We start from the raw sequence: 26,048 nt of genomic DNA, 5'->3' as shown, positions 1-26,048 counted from the left end.
TAACCCTAGCCCTCTCCGATGTCTATATAAACCGGAGAGTTTTAGTCCGTAGGATGAACAACAATCATACCATAGGCTAGCTTCTAGGGTTTAGCCTCTCTGATCTCGTGGTAGATCTACTCTTGTACTACCCATATCATCAATATCAATCAAGCAGGGCGTAGGGTTTTACCTCCATCAAGAGGGCCCGAACCTGGGTAAAACATCGTGTCCCCTGCCTCCTGTTACCATCCGGCCTAGACGCACAGTTCGGGACCCCTACCCGAGATCCGCCGGTTTTGACACCGACATTGGTGCTTTCATTGAGAGTTCCTCTGTGTCGTCACTTTTAGGCCCGATGGCTTCTCCGATCATCAACAGCGATGCGATCCAGGGTGAGACTTTTCTCCCTGGACAGATCTTCGTATTCGGCGGCTTTGCACTGCGGGCCAATTCGCTTGGTCATCTGGAGAAGATCGAAAGCTACGCCCCTGGCCATCAGGTCAGATTTGGAAGTTTGAACTACACGGCCGACATCCGCGGAGACTTGATCTTGACGGATTCGAGCCACAGCCGAGCGCGCCGCACTGTCACGATGGGCATGATTTAGCTCTGCCGCCGAACAGTGCCCTGGAGGCCGCACCTGTGTCCGCTCCGACCCCTAGCTCGGAGCCGATCACACCAATCGAGGATGGGTGGTTAGACACCGCCTCGGGGGCTGCAATCTCTACGGCGATCGAGCCGAACACCAGCCCTATTCTCTGCGAAGCCCGTGACTCCAAGGAGCCGGACTCCTCTCCAGACTCCGAGCCTTCCGCGCCCCGACCGATCGAACCGATTGGGCGCCGATCATGGAGTTCACCGCCACGGACATCTTTCAGCACTCGCCCTTCGGCGATATTCTGAATTCACTAAAGTCTCTCTCTTTGTCAGGAGAGCCCTGGCCGGACTATGGTCAGCAAGGTTGGGATGCGGATGATGAAGAAATTCAAAGCCCACCCACCACCCACTTCGTAGCCACTGTCGATGATTTAACCGACATGCTCGACTTCGACTCTGAAGACATCGACGGTATGGACGCCGATGCAGGAGACGATCAAGAACCAGCGCCTATAGGGCACTGGAAAGCCACCTCGTCGTATGATATATACATGGTGGACACACCAAAAGAAGGCAATGGCGATGGAACAGCGGAGGATGACCCCTCCAAGAAGCAGCCTAAGCGCCGGCGTCAGCGGCGCCGCTCTAAATCCCGCCAAAACAAAAACGGTGATTCCGGCACGGGAGATAATAACACCCCGGACAGTGCCGAAGACAACCACCTCCAGCAAGATTCAGCACAGGAGGATAGAGAAGCCAGCCCTCATGAGAGAGCGGCAGACAGAGAGGTCGAGGACGATAATTATATGCCTCCCTCCGAAGACGAGGCAAGCCTCGACGACGATGAATTTGTCGTGCCAGAGGATCCCGTCGAACAAGAGCGTTTCAAACGCAGGCTTATGGCCACGGCGAGCAGCCTCAAGAAAAAACAGCAACAGCTTAGAGCTGATCAAGATTTGCTAGCCAACAGATGGACTGAAGTCCTTGCGGCCGAAGAGTATGAACTCGAACGCCCCTCCAAGAGCTACCCAAAGCGCAGGTTGCTACCCCAATTAGAGGAGGAAGCACCTAAACCTACATCACCAGCGCATGATGCGGCCGACCGGCCACCCCGTGGCTGCAACAGAGAGGCCTCTCGGCCCTCCACTCAAGCCGCACCCCTGTGCCGCTCAAAAAATACCAAGGCATGGGAAAATGCGCCAGACCTGCGAGATATATTGGAGGACAAGGCAAGGCAAACAAGATCGATCTACGGATCACGTGGGCGCCCCACGGCACGAGACGGTACTCGTCACGCCGGATACAGTAAATCCGGCCGGGCCGAACACAGTAGACAAAGCTCGTTTGAGCTGCGTCGTGATATAGCCCAATACAGAGGCGCCGCACACCCACTATGCTTCACAGATGAAGTAATGGATCATCAAATCCCCGAGGGTTTCAAACCCGTGAACATCGAATCATACGATGGCACAACAGATCCTGCGGTATGGATCGAGGACTATCTCCTTCATATCCACATGGCCCGCGGTGATGACCTACACGCCATCAAATACCTCCCACTCAAGCTTAAAGGACCAGCTCGGCATTGGCTTAACAGCTTGCCAGCAGAATCAATTGGTTGTTGGGAGGACCTGGAAGCCACATTCCTCGACAATTTCCAGGGCACTTATGTGCGACCACCAGACGCCGATGACCTAAGCCACATAATTCAGCAGCCAGAGGAATCGGCCAGACAATTCTGGACACGGTTCCTAACCAAGAAAAATCAAATCGTCGACTGTCCGGACGCAGAGGCCCTAGCAGCCTTCAAGCATAACATCCGCGACGAGTGGCTTGCACGGCACCTAGGACAGGAAAAGCCGAAATCTATGGCAGCCCTCACGACACTTATGACCCGCTTTTGCGCAGGAGAAGACAGCTGGCTAGCTCGCAGCAATAACATGACCAAGAGCCCTGGTAATTCGGATACCAAGGACAGCAGTGGCAGGTCGCGTCGCAACAAGCAAAAGCGCCGCATTAACGGCGACAATGCTGAGGATACGGCAGTTAATGCCGGATTCAAAGGCTCTAAACCCGGTCAGCGGAAAAAGCCATTCAAAAGAAATACTCCGGGCCCGTCCAGTTTGGACCGAATACTCGACCGCTCATGCCAGATACATGGCACCCCCGAAAAACCAGCCAATCACACCAACAGGGATTGTTGGGTGTTCAAGCAGGCAGGCAAGTTAAATGCCGAAAGCAGAGACAAGGGGCTGCATAGCGATGACGAGGAGGAGCCCCGGCCGCCGAACAACAGTGGACAGAAAGGTTTTCCCCCACAAGTGCGGACGGTGAACATGATATACGCAACCCACGTCCCCAAGAGGGAGCGGAAGCGTGTGCTAAGGGACGTATACGCGATGGAGCCAGTCGCCCCAAAGTTCAACCCATGGTCTTCCTGCCCGATCACTTTTGATCGAAGGGACCACCCCACTAGCATCCGTCATGGCGGATTCGCCGCATTGGTTCTAGACCCAATTATTGACGGATTTCACCTCACTAGAGTCCTTATGGACGGCGGCAGCAGCCTGAACCTGCTTTACCAGGATACAGTGCGGAAAATGGGCATCGATCCCTCGAGGATTAAACCCACTAGAACGACCTTTAAAGGCGTCATACCAGGTGTAGAGGCCAACTGTACAGGCTCAGTTACACTTGAAGTGGTCTTCGGATCTCCGGATAATTTCCGAAGCGAGGAGTTAATCTTCGACATAGTCCCGTTCCGCAGTGGCTATCACGCACTGCTCGGGCGAACCGCATTTGCCAAGTTCAATGCGGTGCCGCACTACGCATACCTCAAGCTCAAGATGCCAGGCCCTCGAGGAGTCATCACGGTCAATGGAAACACCGAACGCTCTCTCCGAACGGAGGAGCATACGGCGGCTATCGCAGCGGAAGTACAAAGCAGCCTCTCAAGGCAATTCTCCAGTCCGGCCATTAAACGTCTGGACACCGTCAAGCGCGCCCGGAGTAACCTACAACAAGACCGCCTGGCACGTTCCGAGCAAGCGTAGCAATGCGGCCCCAACCCCAGCCCTCGCGAACTTGCGAAACCAGTGTTGCGCGTACATAACTACGCTCTGGAAATACCATGGGCACAGGGGGAGGGGCACCATCACGGCACGCCCGAAACGCGGCTTAAACCGCACTAGGGGCTGCCGATTTCTTAATTTTCTCTTATTTTCAGGACTCCATTCTTCGGAAGGCTTGTCCGGCAGTACAATTGCCGCACAAACGATACAACCAGGGAAGCAGAAAGCTACGCCGCACTACGGAACTCTAAGGTGGTCTCTATAACGAGCAGTATACCTGTTTCACATAACATTCCGCAGCTCGCCCCTGGAAAGGACATATTGATAGTCCCATCTTTTGCTTATCGCACTATTTGTATCGTTCTGCTTTGATCGCAGCCTTTTTTAAATAAACAATGCATAGCTTCCGTCTATTATTGCATTACTCTTTTTTATGAATATATGTTCATTAATGACATGTTGCACCCATACACTTTGGTATGGCCAATACGCCAGGGGCTTAAGTACCCCACAATACGGTGTGAGAAGTCCGAACACTTTCACAAGTGCGGCACCCCGAACTTATAGCATTATATGCATCGGCTCCGAATCATGTCTTGGGTCAATAGTTGGGTTTGCCCGGCTCCTATGTTTTGGTACCTTACGTTCCGTTATATCGGCTAAGGTAGCACTAGGAGAACTACTGCGATTGTGCCCCAGTTGAGCTGGGCTAAGCACCTCAGTAGAGAAAGCTAAAACTGACCGTCATGATGAGGCGAGAGCTGGTCGCTGTTCGAGAGGTTTTCGAGTCCCTAAAGACTTATGCCGCTTAGAGCGAGGAGTCGGCTTTGTCCGGCCTAGGCGTGGATAGCGCCCCGAACTCGGTCTTCCGAACACTAGGGGCTTCGCCGAAATTTAAAATTATAGAATTCTATGGCTAAGTGAGAGTGTTCAAGCATTATAGTCCGATTGCCTTGTTCGTTGTGTTGAGCGCCTCCCTCGAAGGACCCAAGAATGGGAAAAAGAGCGCTCATGTTTATCCCGAACACCCCAGCACTCGTGGCATGGGGGCAGAAGCCGACGACTCGCCATCTCTCAAATTTGATAAACGGCCGCACAGAAGGTAATATTTTAAATTCAAAAGCGTTGCTTAGCGCATATGAACAAGTTTTCAGCGTACAGGATCACAAATGCGAGTTTACTCAAAAATTACATCTTTGGAGCATTCATCCGCTATAAGGCGGGCACCCTTCAGGACGCCCTCATAATACGCTTCCGGGACGCGATGCTCCTTGCCCGGCGGCGGCCCGTCCTTCACCAGCTTCTCCGCATCCATCTTGCCTCGTGCACTTTAGCATGGGCAAGCGCCCTACAGGCACCTTCGATGCAGACGGAGCGCTTGATTACTTCAAGCCGTGGACAGGCATCCACCAGCCGCCTCACCAGCCCGAAGTAGCTCCCAGGCAGAGCCTCTCCAGGCCACAGCCGAACTATGAGGCCCTTTATGGCCTGTTCGGCAACCTTGTGGAGCTCGACCATTTGCTTCAGCTGGTCGCTCAAAGGCACCAAGTGTCCGGCCTCAGCATACTGAGACCAGAACACCATCTCCGTCGAGCTCCCCTCCTTGGCTCGGTAGAAGGCGGCGGCATCAGACGCACTACGGGGCAAATCTGCGAATGCTCCTGGAGAGCTCCGGACTCGGGTAAGTAACAAGTAATTCACTTTCATGTGCTTGCTTTGCATAATGAATGCCTTACCCACCGTTATATTCTTCATATCTCCAATTTCTTGGAGGGCTTTCTGGGCTTCGGCCTTGGCAGACTTCGCGCTTTCGAGGGCTGCCGCAAGCTCGGACGCTTGCGTCTTTGAGTCAAGCTCCAAACTCTCGTGTTTTTTCACGAGAGCCTGGAGCTCTTTCTGCACCTCCTCCACCCGCGCCTCCTGCTTCCCTCTCTCTGTACGCTCCGCGGCCGCTCTGTTTTCGGCCTCGGACAGCGCTTTCTTAAGGGTTGCCACCTCGGTCGTGGCCCTATAATAGCACGTTGATCCTGTCATTTTTTGCAACCACATCTTCTCTATATACTTGCGCAAGGTATTACTTACCTTCCTTCTCCTCGAGTTGCCTCTTGGCATGGCCGAGCTCGTTCTCGGACCGCGCGAGGTTTTGCTTCAGCGTATCCACCTCCGCAGTCAGTGCGGCGGAGGCCAGCAGCGAAGCCTGCATACGCATATTGACTTGATTATGTTAGACTCCTGCGAATGTTATTAGATCCTCTATTCGGCTTTTCTTTCCGAACGCCGAACAGAGCATCAGGGGCTACTGTCTATGCGGTAATATTTTTACATATTCTTTACTTACCTCAAAGCCTGTTAGAAGGCTGGCACAGGCTTCAGTCAGTCCGCTCTTGGCGGACTGAACCTTCTGGATCACCGCACTCATAATAGTGCGGTGCTCCTCGTCGATGGAGGCGCCGTTAAGCGTCTCCAGCAAATTGTCCGGTGCCTCCGGTTGGACGGAGGTCACCGGCTCGGTAGGCTTGCTCCTCTTGGAAGGAGGCTGCCTACCGGAGTCCGGAACCGTTGAAGGTTCCGGCGCGGTGTCCGGCTCAAGGCCGGACTCGGAGCCCTTGGGGGTTTATCCCCTTTGCGCCTGGAGTCCGGGAGGTCGCCTTGCGGCGCCTCCAGGACCACCTCCTCCTGGCTTGGAACCTGTTGGGACAGCACCTCGGCGTCGTCCGTAGGGTGGGGGGAGGTAGCCGTCGGAAGCGAATTCACATCCGACGAATCCAGGGAACCGCTCGACGACACGTCGAGCCGGTCTTGGGGTGGACTGCATAAACATGTTCGACATAAGGAAAAGCTGTGCAATGGAGGAATACTATGAATCACTCTGGTACCCGGACACTTACGATCTCGCCAGGGGCTTGGCCCTCTGCGGCCACTCCTCATTGCCGTCGTCGGTGTTGGTGGAGCCGTCCGGAGGAAGGGTTTTCCCCTTCTTGGACCCTTCGGCCTCCCCAGTTGGGGCGGCCTTCCTTTTCTTCTCTCCCCCCGCTGGAGGGGGAGAGGTATCTTCTTCCTCCTCCTCGTCTTCACGGGAGGAGTGCGTCTTGGAGTCGTCGGATGATGAATCCGACACCCCCAGGCGCCGGGCACTCTTTCGAGTCCCCGTGGCCTTCTTCTTGGCCTTCTTCTCTAGCACCACATAGGGTGCCGGAACCAGCAGCTTCGCCAAGCGAGCGTCCGCTGGGCCTTCGGGCAAAGGAGCCGGACAGTTGATCTGTCCGGACGTCTCCTGCCAATCCTGTCAAAGGTAAGGGAGCTTAGATCCCGCATGGAGTCAAACTATGAAAAACTAATACCCTGTAAAAGGTAAAAACAGCTTACCGCACGAGCGTGACGCTGCGTGCTGAATCCGCGATCCTCGGTAGCGGATGCGGGGGCCTCGGCGCCCTTGAAAAGCACCTTCCAGGCATCTTCGTACGTCGTGTCGAAGAGCCTGCTCAGAGTTCGGTGCTGCGCCGGGTCGAACTCCCACAGGTTGAAAGCCCGTTGTTGACACGGGAGGATCCGGCGGATGAGCATAACCTGGACTACGTTGACAAGTTTGAGCTTCTTGTCCACCAGGGTTTGGACGCATGTTTGGAGTCCGGTCAGCTCTCCTTCTTTACCCCATGACAGGCCCGTCTCTTTCCAGGAGGTGAGCCGCGTAGGGGGTCCGGATCGGAACTCGGGGGCTGCGACCCATTCAGGGTCGCGCGGCTCGGTGATGTAAAACCACCCCGATTGCCACCCCTTTAGGGACTCCACGAAGGAGCCCTCGGGCCATAGGACGTTGGGCATCTTGCCCACCATGGCGCCTCCGCACTCCGCCTGGGTGCCGCGCACCACCTTCGGCTTGACATTGAAAGTCTTGAGCCATAGGCCGAAATGGGGGCGGATGCAGAAGAAAGCCTCGCACACGACGATAAACGCCGAGATATTGAGGACAAAGTTCGGGGCCAGATCGTGGAAATCCAGGCCATAGTAGAACATGAGCCCCCGGACAAATGGGTGGAGAGGGAAGCCCAGTCCGCGGAGGAAATGGGGGAGGAACACCACCCTCTCATGGGGCCTAGGGGTGGGGATGAGCTGCCCCTCTTCGGGAAGCCGGTGCGCAATGTCGTTAGACAAGTATCCGGCCTTCCTCAGTCTTTTGATGTGTCCCTCCGTGACGGAGGAGACCATCCACTTGCCTCCCGCTCCGGACATGGCTGGAGAAGGTTGAGGTGGGGTGTGCGGACTTGGGCGCTGGAGCTCGAGTGCGCGGAAATGGATAGGCAAAGGAGGAAGAAGGCGTGGATGAAAAGGTGGATCCTTATCCCCTTATATGGGCGGACGCGACTATGCGCCCCCACCAGCCTGGTAAAACTCGCTTATCTCCCAAGCGCCATAGTCAATGGCGCGGTTGGGTTACCCACACCCGTATTGATGAGAATCCCGGAATAAGGGGACACGATCTCTGCTTTAACAAGACGTGCCAAGGAAACCGCCTCGCTAAACGCGCTGAGGTGGGACAGTAAAACGATTCGAATAAAGACTTGGCCGTGGTGTGATGTCACGCTACGGAATACGTCAGCAGATTAGATTTGTGTAAATATTATTCTCTCTATGGCAATATGTGGAAACTTATTTTGCAGAGCCGGACACTACCTTTGTGTTCAAAATCTTCTATGAAGTACTTGGAGGAGGAACCCGCCTTGCAATGCCGAAGACAATCTGCGCGCCGGACTCGTCGTCATTGAAGCCTGGTTCAGGGGCTACTGAGGGAGTCCTGGATTAGGGGGTGTCCGGATAGCCGGACTATACCTTCGGCCGGACTCCTGGACTATGAAGATACAAGATTGAAGACTTCGTCCCGTGTCCGGAAGGGACTTTCCTTGGCGTGGAAGGCAAGCTTGGCGATACGGATATGTAGATCTCCTACCATTGTAACCGACTCTGTGTAACCCTAGCCCTCTCCGGTGTCTATATAAACCAGAGAGTTTTAGTCCGTAGGACAAACAACAATCATACCATAGGCTAGCTTCTAGGGTTTAGCCTCTCTGATCTCGTGGTAGATCTACTCTTGTACTACCCATATCATCAATATCAATCAAGCAGGACGTAGGGTTTTACCTCCATCAAGAGGGCCCGAACCTGGGTAAAACATCATGTCCCCTGCCTCCTGTTACCATCCGGCCTAGACGCACAGTTCGGGACCCCCTACCCGAGATCCGCCGATTTTGACACCGACAGGGGCAGTTCCGCTTCAAGTGACCACTTCCCTTGCAATAAAAACACTCAGTCTCGGGCTTGGGTCCATTCTTTGGCTTCTTCCCGGCAGCTTGCTTACCGGGCGCGGCAACCCCCTTGCCGTCCTTCTTGAAGTTCTTCTTACCCTTGCCTTTCTTAAACTTAGTGGTTTTATTCACCATCAACACTTGATGTTCCCTTTTGATCTCCACCTCCGCTGATTTCAGCATTGAATATACCTCAGGAATGGTCTTTTCCATCCCCTGCATATTGAAGTTCATGACAAAGCTCTTGTAGCTCGGTGGAAGCAACTGAAGGATTCTGTTAATGACCGCATCATCCGGGAGATTAACTCCCAACTGAGTCAAGCGGTTGTGCAACCCAGACATTTTGAGTATGTGCTCACTGACAGAACTATTTTCCCCCATCTTACAACTGAAGAACTTGTTGGAGACTTCATATCTCTCGACCCGGGCATGAGCTTGGAAAACCATTTTCGGCTCTTCGAACATCTCATATGCTCCATGTTGCTCAAAACGCTTTTGGAGCCCCGGTTCTAAGTTGTAAAGCATGCCGCACTGAACGAGGGAGTAATCATCAGCACGTGACTGCCAAGCTTTCATAACGTCTTGGTTCTCTGGGATGGGTGCGTCACCTAGCGGTGCTTCTAGGACATAATCTTTCTTGGCAGGTATGAGGATGATCCTCAGGTTCCGGACCCAGTCCGTATAGTTGTTGCCATCATCTTTCAGCTTGGTTTTCTCTAGGAAGGCATTGAAGTTGAGGGCAACATTAGCGTGGGCCATTTGATCTACAAGACACATTGTAAAGATTTTACACTAAGTTCATGATAATTAAGTTCAACTAATCAAATTATTCAATGAACTCCCACTCAGATAGACATCCCTCTAGTCTGAGTCAACTAGGCCGTGTCCGATCATCACGTGAGACGGACTAGCCAACATCGGTGAACATCTTCATGTTGATCGTATCTTCTATACGACTCATGCTCGACCTTTCGGTCTTCCGTGTTCCGAGGCCATGTCTGTACATGCTAGGCTCGTCAAGTCAACCTAAGTGTATTGCGTGTGTAAATCTGGCTTACACCCGTTGTATTCGAACATTAGAATCTATCACACCCGATCATCACGTGGTGCTTCAAAACAACGAACCTTCGCAACGATGCACAGTTAGGGGGTACACTTTCTTGAAATTATTACGAGGGATCATCTTATTTAAGCTACCGTCGTTCTAAGCAAATAAGATGTAAAACATGATAAACATCACATGCAATCAAATAGTGACATGATATGGCCAATATCATTTGCTCCTTTTGATCTCCATCTTCGGGGCGCCATGATCATCGTCGTCACTGGCATAACACCATGATCTCCATCATCGTGTATTCATGAAGTTGTCTCGTCATCTATTACTTCTACTACTATGGCTAATGGTTTAGCAATAAAGTAAAGTAATTACATGACGTTATATGTTGACACGCAGGTCATAACTAAATTAAGACAACTCCTATGGCTCCTGCCGGTTGTCATACTCATCGACATGCAAGTCGTGATTCCTATTACAAGAACATGATCAATCTCATACATCACATATATCATTCATCACATCCTTTTTGGCCATATCACATCACACGGCACATGCTGCAAAAACAAGTTAGACGTCCTCTAATTGTTGTTGCAAATTTTTACGTGGCTGCTATAGGTTTCTTAGCAAGAACGTTTCTTACCTATGCCAAAACCACAACGTGATATGCCAATTTCTATTTACCCTTCATAAGGACCCTTTTCATCGAATCCGATCAGACTAAAGTGGGAGAGACAGACACCCGCTAGCCACCTTATGCAACTAATGCATGTCAGTCGGTGGAACCAGTCTCACGTAAGCGTACGTGTAAGGTCGGTCCGGGCCGCTTCATCCCATGATGCCGCCGAATCAAGATAAGACTAGTAACGGCAAGTAAATTGACAATATCGACGCCCACAGCTGCTTTGTGTTCTACTCGTGCATAGAAACTACGCATAGACCTAGCTAATGATGCCAGTGTTGGGGAACATAGCAGAATTTAAAATTTTCTACGCATCACCAAGATCAATCTATGGAGTTATCTAGCAACGAGGGAAAGGGGAGTGCATCTACATACCCTTGTAGATCGCGCGTGGAAGCGTTCAAGAGAACGGGGTTGATGGAGTCGTACTCGTCGTGATCCAAATCACCGATGACCGAGTGCCGAACGGACGGCACCTCCGCGTTCAACACACGTACGGTTGGGAAGACGTCTCCTCCTTCTTGATCCAGCAAGGTGGAAGGAGAGGTTTATGGAGATCCAGTAGCACGACGGCGTGGTGGTGGAAGCAACGGTGTTCTCGGCAGGGCTTCGCCAAGCTCAACGAGAGGGAGAGGTGTCACGGGAGGGAGAGGGAGGCGCTAGGGGCTAGGGTGTGCAGCCCTCCCTCCCCCCTCTTTATATAGGGGTCCAGGGGCGCGCCGGCCCCTCTAGATCCCAACTAGATGGGGGCGGCGGCGGCCAAGGGGGTGGCTTGCCCCAAGCCAAGTGGGGCGCCCCCCACCCCTAGGATTTCCAACCCTAGGCGCAGGGGGAGGCCCAAGGGGGCGCACCAGCCCATCAGGGGCTGGTTCCCCTCCCACTTCAGCCCATGGGGCCCGCTGGGATAGGTGGCCCCACCCGATGGACCTCCGGGACCCTTCCGGTGGTCCCGGTACAATACCGGTGACCCCCGAAACTTTCCCGGTGGCCGAAACTGTACTTCCTATATATAATTCTTCACATCCGAACCATTCTGGAACTCCTCGTGATGTCCGGGATCTCATCCGGGACTCCGAACAACTTTCAGGTTACCGCATACTAATATCCCTACAACCCTAGCGTCACCGAACCTTAAGTGTGTAGACCCTACGGGTTCGGGAGACACACAGACATGACCAAGACGACTCTCCGGTCAATAACCAACAGCGGGATCTGGATACCCATGTTGGTTCCCACATGCTCCTCGATGATCTCTTCGGATGAACCACGATGTCGAGGATTCAGTCAATCCCGTATACAATTCCCTTTGTCAATCGGTACGTTACTCGCCCGAGACTCGATCGTCGGTATCCCAATACATCGTTCAATCTCATTACCGGCAAGTCACTTTACTCGTACCGTAATGTATGATCCCGTGATCAACCACTTGGTCACATTGAGCTCATTATGATGATGCATTACCGAGTGGGCCCGGAGATACCTCTCCGTCATACGGAGTGACAAATCCCAGTCTCGATTCGTGCCAACCCAACAGACACTTTCGGAGATACTCGTAGAGCACCTTTATAGTCACCCAGTTACGTTGTGACGTTTGGCACACCCAAAGCACTCCTACGGTATCCGGGAGTTGCACAATCTCATGGTCTAAGGAAATGATACTTGACATTTGGAAAAGCTCTAGCAAACAAACTACACGATCTTTGAGCTATGCTTAGGATTGGGTCTTGTCCATCACATCATTCTCCTAATGATGTGATCTCGTTATCAATGACATCTAATGTCCATAGTCAGGAAACCATGACTATCTTTTGATCAACGAGCTAGTCAACTAGAGGCTCACTAGGGACGTGTTGTGGTCTATGTATTCACACATGTATTACGATTTCCTGATAACACAATTATAGCATGAACAATAGATAATTATCATGAACAAGGAAATATAATAATAACCATTTTATTATTGCCTCTAGGGCATATTTCCAACAGAGAGCAATATTCATACACTTGGACGAGATTATCCCTAAACCCCCCTGGTCTTTGGGCTTACAAATCTCGGACCACTTCACCATGTGGTATTTCTGTTTATTATTCTCTCCAGCCCAGAAGAATCTGGAAAGTAGTTTGGTGACCTCGTGATGCAGGGATTCATGTATACAATAGAATCCCATGACGTACATCAGCAGGCTAATAAGGGAGGAGTTCATCAAAATCACTCGAGCGGCTTTGGATAGCCATCTCCCCTGCCAAGGCTCCATCTGGGGTTGGAGTTTGGCGATTATTGGGCGGAAGTCCTTCTCCAGTAGGCGAGTGTCACTAATTGGTATGCCTAGGTAAGTTGTCGGGAAGGATCCCAACCGACAATTCAAGCGATTGGCAATTCGCTGAGCTTCCACTGGGGAATATCCAAGGACCATCACCTGGCTCTTCGCGAAGTTAATCGTGAGGCCCTACATCTCCTGAAAGCAGAGAAGGAGGAACTTGAGGTTCTGGATATCCTCGTCCGAGCCTTCCACCATGATAATGGTGTCATCCGCATATTGGAGGTTGTCAGGCCTCCATTGGGAACAAGATGGGAACAAATCCCCCTAATGTGGTCGGGTCACTTGGCCAAGTCTAGGATCGAGGCCAGAGCATCGACCACAAGACTGAACAGAAAAGGGGAGATCGGGTCACCCTGCCGGACACCTTGGCCCGTCGTGAAGTAGGACCCAATCTCCCCATTAATGTTCACCGCAGTCCGACCACTCGTCACTAACTGCATCACGCAGGCAACCCAGTGGGAGTCAAATCCACGCTTGAGTAACACCTCCCTAAGGAAGGACCAATGAACAATGTCATAGGCTTTATGAAAATCAATCTTGAAGAACGCCGAGCGAAGGTGTTTGTGCTTGACCTCATGAATGACCTCGTGAAGGACGAGGATCCCATCCAGAATATATCTGCCTTTCATAAAGGCCGACTGGTTCGGATGGTGGATCTAGGGAGCTATAAGGGCCGCCCTAGTGGCATACCCCTTCGCCAATATCCGGAATATCACACTAAGGACTGTGATGGGACAGAACTGCCTAATGTCCATAGCTCCTAGTACCTTTGGAATCAGGAAAATGATCCCGCGGTTAAGCCGGGACATGTCTAGAGTCCCCCCTAGATAACTCGCAGAATAGGTCCAGGATGATCTCCTTAACCATCGGCCAAAACGCCTGGATTTGGAATAGGTCTAGGATGAACTCGCGGAATGGCTCCTGATTTCGACATTTGCTTACGTTCTACATCATGCATACTCATTTGTTTTTCGACGTCTATGAACCTACGTGCATATTGTGCTTCTCGAAATCGCCCACCGAAAAAAGGATAATCGCTTGTTTTACAGTGGCAAGGGATTGAACTGTCAAAAATTTCACATGCCCTCTGTTAGAAGCAAGAATGGCTGGCTATTGGCTGGAGGCCTTTACGCAAATAATGTTTTTTAGAAGAACAGGGAGGCCGCTCCCCGGTTCCATTAACCAGAATGAAACCATACAGCGTCTTTTTTGTTCAAATAAACTACTGAAACTAAGGTTCACCAATTCAGACTAAAACAGAGAAATTACAGCCCTGCTCGTAAGGAGCCAAAGGACAAATGAAAGCACACCAAGGCAAACAGGCGCCTGTTAACCAGTGATCACCCCACACAACTCGCTCGCTCCTCTTCTCTTGAGTGGTGGCGCCAGTGCCGCCTGGGGTGACCAGCAGATTGCGAGGGTAGACACGGGGCTGTTCACCATGGTCTTGTCGTCGGTGTCACGCTTCTTGGCCGGTGAAGAGAAACCGCTGTCTTCAGAGATCTTGAGGTTGTCCCAGCATACCCCAGTATCCAAACCAGGGTTCTTCTTCAGCCACATGATATCATCAGGGGTTGCTGGAGTAGCTTCGCCAGCGCACTCAAGAACTCTTCCTCGCGGGCTTTGCTTGCTTCTGGGATCAGAATCACCCAGTACTTGATCATCCTGTGTATCAGTCTCCACACCTGAATGATAGATGTCCAAGTGGTGTTGTTAAAAATCATAGAGTTCCTATATTTCCATAAACACCAAAGGACAGCAGAACTAACTACGTTCAAAGCTAAATTCTTTTTATTAGAGACCCAGAGTCAGGCCACAGATTCAAAGTTTGCACCCAAGTTCTTTTGGAAAAAGAGATTGACAAACGACCATATATTTTTGGCTACAACACAGTCAAAAAATAAATGATGGTTTGTTTCTTGCTCCGCACAGAAGACATAATCCAGCGGCTTGATCACATGCCTTTTCCTAAGGTTGTCTCTAGTCATCAGCTTGTTTTCGGAAAACAACCAAAGGAAGACATGGATCTTTGGGGGCACTGCTAGTTTCCAAACAGCTGGAAGAAACAGGGGTTGCACCCCTCTAAAGTTAAGCACGTGGTACAAAGAGCTAGAGGAGTAGACACCCTTATTCTCAAGTTGCCAGATCAGAGCATCAACATCACCATCGAAGGTGATTGCTTTGGCAATCTCCACTAGCTGGTACCATTGCTCCATCAGCTTACTATCAAAGTTTCTCCTAAAGGTCAACTTCAGCGTTTTTCACCATCCTAGATATCTCTGACACTCTTGTTTTGCTCATTGCAAATCATATAGATGTGCCAGAATTGTACTGCTAGGGGGGAGGTGCCAAACCAAGTATCTTCCCAGAACCTAATCTTATCTCCTGTCCCTATTTTCCATCTATACCCAAATTTCAAAGTTTGGATAATGGATTTCACTCCTTTCCAGAAGCTAGAGGTATTGGTGGAGGTGCTAGGGACAAAAACATTAGTTTTGCCTCTCATATATTTCTGGTCTATCATCATCTTCCATGGTTTCCCCTCACCTTCATAGTATCTTTTAACCCAAGATCCTAAGAGGCAGATGTTGACATCATGAAGATTTGGGATGCCAAGCCCCCCAAATTCTTTCTTCATATAGACTGTCTTCTAGTTAGCTAGATGTATTTTCCTGTGCCCTTCAAAATCATTCCATAGACAATTTGCCATTTGGGCATTAATAAGTTCTATTGCACATTTAGGAAATTTAAAGAAAGAAAGCAAGTACACAGGAATACTAGCTAGACATGCTTGGATGAGGATTATTCTCCCCCTGTAAGAGAGGAGCTTTCCCCTCCACCCTGCAATCCTTTTCATAATCTTGTCAATAAGTGGTTGAACATCTTCTCTCTTAAGTTTATCATAGTGCAAAGGAATCCCAAGGTACATGATGGGGAAGGAACCTAAAGTACATTCTAGTATATCTAAGAATTCTCCCACCTCAGCTGCATCCATGTGAACTGGTATGAGCTCAATTTTACTATAGTTTATTCTCATTCCAGAGATTATCTCAAAACAGGAGAGAACCATCTTAAGGTTCCTGGTATGTTCTAGATTATTATCTAAGAATAAGATGGTATCATCAGCATATTGGAGACATACTATCCCTCCAGGGCAAATTTCAGCACACAACCCTTGTATCAGCTGATGATTTGTTGCTTTCATTAACATCCTAGTTAGAATATCAACTACTAGGTTGAATAACAGGGGAGAAATGGGGTCCCCCTGCCTCAAACCTTTTCCTGTAAGGAAAAAATCACTCTCAGTGTTGTTAAGCTTAACACCCACTGATCCACCTCAATTACTTGAAGGATCCAATGGACCCATTTATCTCCAAAGCCTCTCTTTCGAAGCAGCTCTTCAAGGAAATCCAAATCTACTTTATCAAAAGCTTTTTCATAGTCTAGCTTAAGCACTAGGCCTTGCCTTTTAGTAGAGTGGATGGAGTGTAGAATCTCATGAGCTGTAACCATACTTTCTAAGATATATCTGCCCTTAAGGAAGGTTGATTGCTTACTAGCAATAAGCCTTTGCAGGATCATGGTTAGTCTATTTGTGAGGACTTTGGTGAAGATCTTGAAACTACAGTTTAGCAAACTAATGGGCCTAAACTTTTTCATGCTGGAAGCATCTGCTTCTTTTGGAATCAAAGTCAGCATAGCAAAATTAAGTCTATGAATAGTCAGATCCCCCTGATGAAAAACTTCAAACATAGCTAACAGGTCTTTTTTGATCGGCCCCCAAAAGTTCTGGTAAAAAAAGAAGGGGATGCCATCTCGGCCAGGGGCACCATCTGGATATGATTCAAAGACAGCCTTCTTGATTTCCTTTTCTAAGAAGGGGGCCTCAAGGGCTTCATTTTCAGTAGAGTTAACTTTCTCTTCATCAGAGAAAAAGGTTGGGTCTAATTGGATCCCACCTCTTTCCTCTTTCTTGAAGAGATCTTTATAGAAGTTGTTAGCAATCCCAAGCATTTCTTTAGTGTCAGTAACTGGTCCAAGAGGGCCATCCAGGGAGTGGATAGTAGTTTTCCTTCTCCGTTGGTTTGCCACTGTATGGAAATACTCAATATTCCTATCTTCTTCTTTGATGTTTGTGCAGCAGTTTCTGTTCTGAAGCCAGATGGTGTCGATGTCAGAGTATGTGGTTCTGTTGGAATTAAAAAAGACCCCGATATGATCTCATCTTTCATGAGCAATATAAGATCCCTGGGCCGATCGTAAGGATATCTGGCATAATTTCGTTAGGTGTACTCAACTCGTGGTGGAGCATAATTTCGTTAGGTCCGCGAAGCAATTTCGAAAGCAGTTTCCACCCAAAGCAAGTAGTGGTTCAGACCTGATAGTGATGAACACCTTCAGAGGTTAAAGCGCAACAATGGCTAAAATTCTGACTATTGATTTATGATGAATCGTAAATTCCGATTATATTTTGTCTATAGCGCAAGCGCAATAAGTGAAACCCTCATGGATCAGACCAAAATAAATGGTTGGAAGAACACCATGTTTCCAGAGTTTAAACGACCTCGGTGTCTTGTCATGATTGGAAGAACAGCACCGTCACCTAATCCCTTACAGCAAGCACTCAACGCTTCAACGGAGAAGGAAGGGTTGATCGATTCAGCAGGGTCGTTGTTGGCATTGCAGACACCACCACACCCTTGGCCTTGGTCTTGGTGGACGCAACGGCAGCCACGGGGAAGGAGAAGGCATTTGGCGCCACCACCGGGGCGGGGCGGGGCGGAGAGTGAGATCGGAAGAAGACCAAGAAGGTGCAATGTTAGTGTGACCAGTCTTGTCGACAGAGTTGAGCTGGACAAGTGAAAACGATCAGACCATTGAAAGCTTGGCCCGGCTTGCCACTAGCTCCTGCCATCATAGTCGCACCACGGACACAGGCGACAGGGCAAGAGCTACATACCACTCCTCGCTCCACAGGTCACTGACCACTAGTCTGGGGTACCGTGCGCGACCCGCAGGTGGAGTCTTTGTATCCCTAATCCTGCGAATCTGGCCGGCCCATGCTCGCCGGTCCGTCCACTCCCATCGGAATCATGCATACAAGTCGCCGACTCTAGAAACTCCGGCACTAATTCCGGCAAGTCTTCTGCCACTGTGTATACTAATTACTAAGTACATAAAGAGAGGCCGGCACGCAGAAGAAACTAACAAGAGCGTGCGCACGCAGCAATGACCTGTAGGGAGCCTGCTGCCTGCAGTGACCATGTCGCGCACATCGCCGGCGGCGGCGGTGGCCGTGCTATGCTGCTTTGTGATGATGTGCGGCACGCCGTTCCTGCCGGGGTGCGAGGGGTGCAGGCACGACGAGAAGTCGGCGCTTTTGGACATCCTCGACCAGTTCGACTACTATGATTCGCTGGACTGGAGCAGTAGAGATTGCTGCGAGTGGGACGCGGTGACCTGCAGCTCCCGCACAGGCCGTGTCACCGGCCTCGACCTCAGTATACTTGAGAGTATTGGCTCCGGCTCGGGGCTACTCAACGCTACCACGTTCCTTCCCTTACAAGAGCTGCGGAATCTGTCCCTCAATTACCTCTATATACAAGGATGCTATCCTGGTGCAGGTAATTCAGTCAAACTCTATTAAATGTTGCCATATTTGCTACATTCTATCCATATTACTTGTCCGCTCCTTTAGTAAAACTTTAGATAGGAGGGACTAGCATTCTTTACAACTACTCACTCAGTTCCTAAATATTTGTCTTTTTAGATATTTCAAATGAGCTACCACATACGGATGTATATAGACATAGTTTAGAATGTAGATTCACTCATTTTGCTCCATATATAGTCACTTGTTGAAACCTCTAGAAAGACAAATATTTAGCAACGGAGGGAGTAGTGAAAAGGCCTGTGCGTTGCAACGGAAGAAAAAAAAATCATAATCTTCAACGGCCATGACAACATTTTGCCGCATTACCGATAACATTGTGACAAACATTTTGTTCAACTCATTAATATTTTTTAGTGCACGAACTTTTTTCAAAATAATGAATATTTTTTGATTTCCCAAACATTTATTTTTAAAATTGAGAACATTTTTTGAATATGTGAACATTTTTTGAATCCACAAATATTTTACGATTTATTGCAAATTTTATTTTAAAATTCTAAATTTTGTGGAACTTTTTTTAAGTACCAAATTATTTAAAGGTGAAAAAATGAAAACAGAAAATAAAAAAATGAAATTTGAAAACAGGCTGCCCACACATGGGCCGGTTCAAACGGGCGGGTTTTGTCTTCTCCCAACGCGCAGAGCGAATTATAGGAGGTCCCTACTGCGTGGGCTGGCCCAGTCGAGGGATTCCATTGTGTGAAACATTTGTTGACACTTATAAGTGGCATCGATGGATAATATTTTGCAACTTTGGGGGCAATTTATGTGACGTATCACAAGAAGCAGTAATGTCTTTATTATTAGGTATAGCAAAAATGTCCATACGGTGCAACGGGAGAAACATATCCTTGACGTGGTCACAAGAAAGATTAGACATGTGAACAGATAGGAGTCAGTGGTGGTGGTGGTAAAATCGAACGGTGTGGGTTAGAATAATGGGGGTACAACATCCTCATTACCTTGCTCCCCCTCTCCCATTTTTCTTCCTCCCATGACCTCTCTTTCTCCTACTCTTGAGGCCATCCAAATGTTCCATACACTCCCACCTTCTCCTTCACCTCTACCTCCGCCACTTGCATCTCCTCTCCATCCGATCTCACCGTCGGCACACTCCTGTCGCTTGTCTCCCCGTGGACCAATGATCTAACAACAAGGCAGAAGGAGGCGAGGGCTAGCAGGCGATGACGGGATCCTCGGGTCAGACCAGGAAGGAGGTGAGCGCTGGTGGAAGCAGACGACGCTGGCGGGATCCTTGGGTGGAAGGAGGCAGGTGCTAGCGGAAGGAGATGGGCACTGGCAGGATCCTCAGATGGAAGGCTGGTGGCCCTTCTCGTAGGAAGGCTGATAAATCATAGGTGGCAGAGACTTTGGTGTTGTGGTTGATTTGGACAGCGCCCTGACCTGAATAAAGGGATGATTTATGAATTTATTTATAAAGTCGGGCGTATGCCTTTTCTCTAAAAAGAGTGAAGGGACGATTTTGGTGGCTTGCGGCGGCTTTCGAGCAGGAGTCGAGAACAACAATCTTACCTGGCTGACCGAAGGAATCAGATCAGCGACGCTTCCTTTCAAATCGCTGAAGATGTGTGTAGATGCACACAGCGATGCATTACTCCAAGGGCAGTGCGTCGCTAAGTTGCACCGACCGTTCTTGCCTTGCTTCCCAAGCGATGGCGGAAGGCTCGGTCTGTGGCTGACGACCTCCTACATCGGGCCTGGACGCGGGACATTCGAGGGGGCCCTCGGACCCCTTGCAACCATCGAGTGTATCGATCATTGGCGGCGTGTTCGTCCCGTCGACCTCTCTGATGCCACGGACACCATTCGTTGGCGATGGACCTTCTCCGGGCAATACTCTGCTAGTTCTTGTTAGAAAATTTGACAATTTTGACCTATGGATGAAATCAAATCATAGAATAAACTGCCTGTAGAACTATTTCACGTGGTTAACCTTTTGTGTGGCGCCCGACACGCTGGCGCCACACCCTACGCCTGCATGTCGGGCGCCACACAAAAAGATCAGCCGCGTGAAATAGTTTTGCGGGCAGTTCATTCTGTGATTTGATTTCGTCCCAAGGTCAGAATTGTCAAATTTGCCGTTCCTGTTACTCTGCCCTATTCCAGGGATGCATCTCAGCACCGCATGCCAAGCTGACCTAGAAGACATGGGCCCCATTATGCTACAAGATCTTCATCTGGCTGGCCACCCAGGACCAATGTTAGACTGCGGAGCGGCGCGCTCGCCATGGGACACATCAGATAATTGGTAATAGACACACCACAAATCTGATAACTTAGGTACAAACACCGCGATAACTTTTATGGAGGCAAGTTGTTGAAAAACATATTGTCGGTATCTTTACTGTAAAATAGCGGTGATATACGTATCACAAACCTCATAACTTAGGTACAAATATTATGGTAACTTTTTACCTGGGAAAAAATTGTTGAATACACACCCCTAATAACTTCTATGTAAATAGGATGGTAATACACATTGCAGACCTAATACTTTAGATACAAACACCAGGTAACTTTGATTGGGGAGAGTTGTTGAAAAACATACCGCCGTTAACTTCTGTGTAAAATAGTATGATAATATACATATTAAGGACCTCATAACTTGGGTTACAGACAAAGCGATAACATTTTTACCTGTGAAATAAGTTGTCCTCGATAACTTCTGTATAAATAGGATGGTAATAGACACACCGTTGACCTGATAACTTGGGTACAAACACCGCGACAACTTTTGCGGTGGAAAAAAGGTTGTTGAAAACATAATACCAGTAAATTCTTTTATAAATATCATGAAAATATATACACAATGGATTTGATAACTTAGGTACAACAACTACGGTAACTTTAACCCAAGGAAAAATATTGTTGAAAATATATCCTGGGTAACCTAGGTGTAAATAGCATGATAATATACACAGCACCAACCTGATAACATATGTACAAACACATCGGTAACTGATTGACCCTGGGTTGGGGGGTGGGGATTGTCGGCCGGGGTGTTGTTTGGGAAAGTAAACCCCATATAGCAAATCCCTAAAAAGTTTAGTGCCTCAAAAAACAGCTCTTGATCACTAAACTTTGCCTCACTAGCCAATTTTTTCTTTAGTAGTGGGCATTCTCTTAGTAGAAATGGGGAGACTACTCCCCTCTTGCATTAAGGCAGGAAGACCGGTGCACCGGTCGATTGGCCTGTCTCCGGTAATAAAATCTAGTGCTACCGCCCCCCGAAACCATAGCCCACCCCACATTCATCCATTTTTGCAACAGTTGCCCCTGCTTTGAGCCGACAGTCGAGCTCCGTCATCGCATCCCTCAGATCATGTGCCGCCTTCCGACGCCGCCACCGCCCCTTGCACGGATCATGGTCGCCATCCTCACTCCTACACCATATTCCTTGACTCTAACACCATCGCCTATCTCTCGTTCGTATGTCGTATTCGCTACCACCGCCTCCCAAGATCCATCACCACCTCCCCACCGCTACTTCGACCCCCACGTCAAGCTCGCCAACGAGGGGGAGAACAACGACGAGATATCGTGAAGTCATCCCTCTGCCGACCACCACAAGGCCGACCCCTTGGGGGGGGGGGGTGATCCCCATCTGGTCATGCGATTCGGATTTCTCCGACTACTGAAAGGATGGCGACAAGTAGAGCTAGTATATAGTATCTAATTTCATACCCCCTCCATCCCAAAATAAGTGTCTCAACTTTGTATTAACTTTAGTACAAAGTTATACTAAGGTTAAGACACTTATTTTGGGACGGAGGAGTATGTTTTATCTCGATGCTTGACCTCGTTAATTTGATGTTGATGTAGTGTTTTTTCTCGAATACGCATGAGTGTGTGTATCATTCATTAAAGAAGAAGCGGGAAGACTCCCAAGCGAGAAGACTCCCATTGTTGATGTAGTGTTAATGTAATAGGCAATGGACAGTTTAATTATCTACGTATGATGTTAATCTTGTACTGTTGTCTAATTATGCAATGAAATAGTTTGATTTTGTCTTTGAAATGAGTTTGTGTGCAAACAAATTGTGTTCAAATTTTCAGGGGGGGGGGGTCATGTTTTGGGGGATCTGCTAGATAAATAAAAATTTAACCCCTAAAATTTAGCTTTTTGTGGGATGTGGGATATGATGGGGATTAAAGTTTAGAAGATCTGCTATAGATGCCCTTAGCGTATCATATGTGTGGTTTTATATCTCAAAATGTGAGCATGACCATACACTTCATGATTCAAGAGGAACTTACATGCAGTTCTAACATATCAAACTTACATGCAGTTCTAACATACCGATCTTTTTTCTCATATGTTGATTTTTTTTTCTTGCAGGCTTTGAAGTATGGTCAAAACTGCGCAAATTAGAAATTCTTGATTTATCCAATAATAAATTAGATGAGAGTAGCATCACATCCTTCGTTGCAGTTTCATCGCTACGGTCATTATTGCTCCATGGCAATGCCTTCAGCTCCAATCTGACAATACAAGGTGAGCTTTGGAGTTTTCTCATCCTAGGGGCTATTTTAAGCATTTTCCTGGTCTTGTGGGTACCAACAAGATCTTGCAAGTCACTTCTCATGATTTATGTTGTTGTTTACTGTACAGGACTGAGCACAATGAAGCTGCATACTCTTGATCTAGGCAATAATTATATACACGGCAAGTTAGCAACAGGTAAATGATGCATTTTGATATCTCAATAACTTGTGTAAAATACGAAGTTGGTCGTATTGTGCATTAAAGAGCATTAATAAGAGGGTTTTTTTATTACAGATATTTGCAATATGGGAGATCTTCAAGAGTTACATCTCAGTGGCAATATTTTACTTGGAGAGCTTCCGTCATGCATGAAAAATCTAGCTTCTCTCAGAATTCTTGATCTGTCACATAACACTGGATTGATTCTGAAGTTTCCCTCTCCTATCTTTCCAAGTCTCACATCACTCGTGAAACTTTCCCTCTTAAATAACTGTCTTGAAGGAGTTCTCTCCCTGAGTTCCTTGCTAAGTCCACAATTGACTCACCTTGAACTAGCAAGCAACGGCAACGGTAACCATTTTCAGGTGCAAACAGAGAATCCAGCAACACATCCATCAGCTCAGCTTAAGGTTCTAGTACTTCGAAATTGCAACCTTAATGGTAATTCATCCGTTATACCAAGTTTCTTGTTGCATCAGCATGCACTAGAGACGGTTGATATGCCTAATAACAACCTAACAGGTTACTTCCCCTTGTGGTTGATAGATAATAATGTCAACCTATCAACGCTAGTTCTGCGAGGTAACTCCTTTACAGGTCCTTTTCTTCCATCCAAAGTACACACGAACTTGCATTGGATGGATGCATCCCATAATAGGCTAAGGAAATTACCTGTGGACATCAACACCACATTACCAAATTTGAGGTACCTAACCTTATCAGGGAATTATTTTAGGGGCACCTTTCCTTCCACCTTGAGCTACATGGATAATCTGCAATATTTGGATTTGTCTTACAACAATTTCTCAGATAACATTGCGTCGGCTTTTGTTGGAAGTATGTCAAATATCACTGCCTTGAAACTGTCGGGAAATCATTTCTACGGTGCATTCCCTCAAGACATTCAATTACCTTCCATTTTACATCTATTAATGGATGAAAATGAAATCAAAGGAGAACTTCCCCAGAAGATATGTGACAGTATGAAGCTTATGACGTTTGATGCTAGCAATAATGAGTTGACCGGCCATCTCCCCACTTGCATTTACCAACTCTCGGCACTTGCCATCTTGAAATTAAAAGGGAACTCGTTGACTGGATCGATTCCATCAGGATTATGCGGCCTCCGCAAACTGGTATTTCTAGATATTTCAAGCAATAACCTTTCTGGTCCAGTGCATTGCTTACCGAATTTGTACCATGTTCATATGAGTGAAAATAGATTAAATGGAACCTTTCCTATTCCATTGTCTGTGGGAACTAATATATATACAGTGGATCTCAGAGACAACCAATTCAGTGGTATCCTTCCAGAGCTGATAGGCAAGTCCTTTCCAAATCTAAAAGTACTGCTACTAAAAGGTAACATGTTCAACGGGATAGTTCCAAATGATGTATGTAACTTAAGGTATTTGCGTCTACTAGATCTGTCTCATAATAAGCTATCCGGGCAGCTACCTTTATGTTTGTACATTATGGGACTGGATGATGGTTTATTTAACTTCGAACCTGGTTTTGGAACTTTTCCTGAATTATTCGAAGTCACGGGGCTGCCAGATCAAGAGGGATTCATGACTAAGGGCAGACAAGACAATTACAGGGGAAACATACTCAACTACATGACTGGACTTGATTTCTCTTCGAACCAGTTGAAAGGATCCATTCATGAAAGTATAGGTGACATGAAATGGTTAAGGGCATTGAATTTCTCAGAAAATAACTTTGATGGATCAATACCACAGTCCTTATCAAATTTAAGTGATCTGGAGAGCTTGGATCTCTCGCACAACAAGTTGGCAGGCCAAATACCTTCAGAGCTAGCAGCATTACCGTCCCTTGAAGTGTTCTCAGTGGCATACAACAACCTGTCTGGTCCTACACCGGGAACAAAGGGGCAGTTCATCACATTTGATCAGAGCAGCTACGAAGGCAATCCGTATCTCTGCGGCCCACCGTTTCTAAAGAGTTGCTCAGTTCCTGAGCTTGAAGAACATGGAGAAGAAGACGATGATAAAGTTGGTGATATCATATTGTTTGGTTGTTCAGCTATGTTCTACATGGCTGGTTTCTGGACGTCCTTGGGTGTGCTTTACTTCAAGGCAAGCTGGCGATGGTCATGGTTCTCTGCGGTGGACATGTTCAGCGATTTTGTAATGGTCAAGTTGGCTATATACACAAGAAAGATCCGTGGCGCCAGTTGATCTTTCCGGAGGGCTGAATAATTCATCAAGCGGTTACCTTTTGGTGATACTAGTAGAATATTTAAGAAGTTGTGTAATTTGTTTTAAAATATTGTCGATTGATAAGTTGTGTAATAAGACTGTGACGTTCTGTGGCCATGTGTTATATATATTTTGTTTGGTCTGTAGATCTGAAGTTCTTTGGAACTGGTTAATGTGATATCACTCTGATTGAAACAGGGTAATGCTTTTCCTAACATTGGACTAGGTAATGTTAAGTCACTTTGATGAGCGCTCTTATCTAGATTGCCGCATGTACTGTAAAATACTCAGCTGATAAAAGACAGTGATTCATATTTATTTGAGCAGCATGTATCTTTATAACAGTCGGCCAGGATCCACACAAAAGTTAGACATAGTATGATGCACATGGCCAAAACAAACAACGGTTCAGAGGA

The 26,048-nt window shown here is 48.1% G+C and overlaps 1 protein-coding gene and 1 pseudogene across 1 annotated transcript; both read left to right on the top strand.

The window, feature by feature from the left end:
• Positions 1 to 17,273, top strand: part of LOC123153113 (N-(5'-phosphoribosyl)anthranilate isomerase 1, chloroplastic-like) — a 75,782-nt pseudogene extending 58,509 nt beyond the window's left edge.
• An 827-nt stretch (positions 17,274 to 18,100) lies between these two features.
• On the top strand, positions 18,101 to 25,771 carry LOC123150539 (receptor like protein 21). Its single transcript, XM_044570381.1, has 4 exons — positions 18,101 to 18,634; positions 23,045 to 23,200; positions 23,318 to 23,386; positions 23,486 to 25,771. Exons 1-4 carry the CDS (start codon positions 18,274 to 18,276, stop codon positions 25,609 to 25,611), a joined length of 2,712 nt encoding a protein of 903 aa, XP_044426316.1. The 5' UTR covers positions 18,101 to 18,273; the 3' UTR covers positions 25,612 to 25,771.
• Positions 25,772 to 26,048: the final 277 nt, after the last annotated feature.

Source organism: Triticum aestivum, chromosome 7A, assembly GCF_018294505.1.
Source record: "Triticum aestivum cultivar Chinese Spring chromosome 7A, IWGSC CS RefSeq v2.1, whole genome shotgun sequence".
Taxonomy (NCBI): domain Eukaryota; kingdom Viridiplantae; phylum Streptophyta; class Magnoliopsida; order Poales; family Poaceae; genus Triticum; species Triticum aestivum.
Note: the sequence above shows the minus strand (reverse complement) of the source record. Positions and strands in the feature narration are given on the sequence as shown.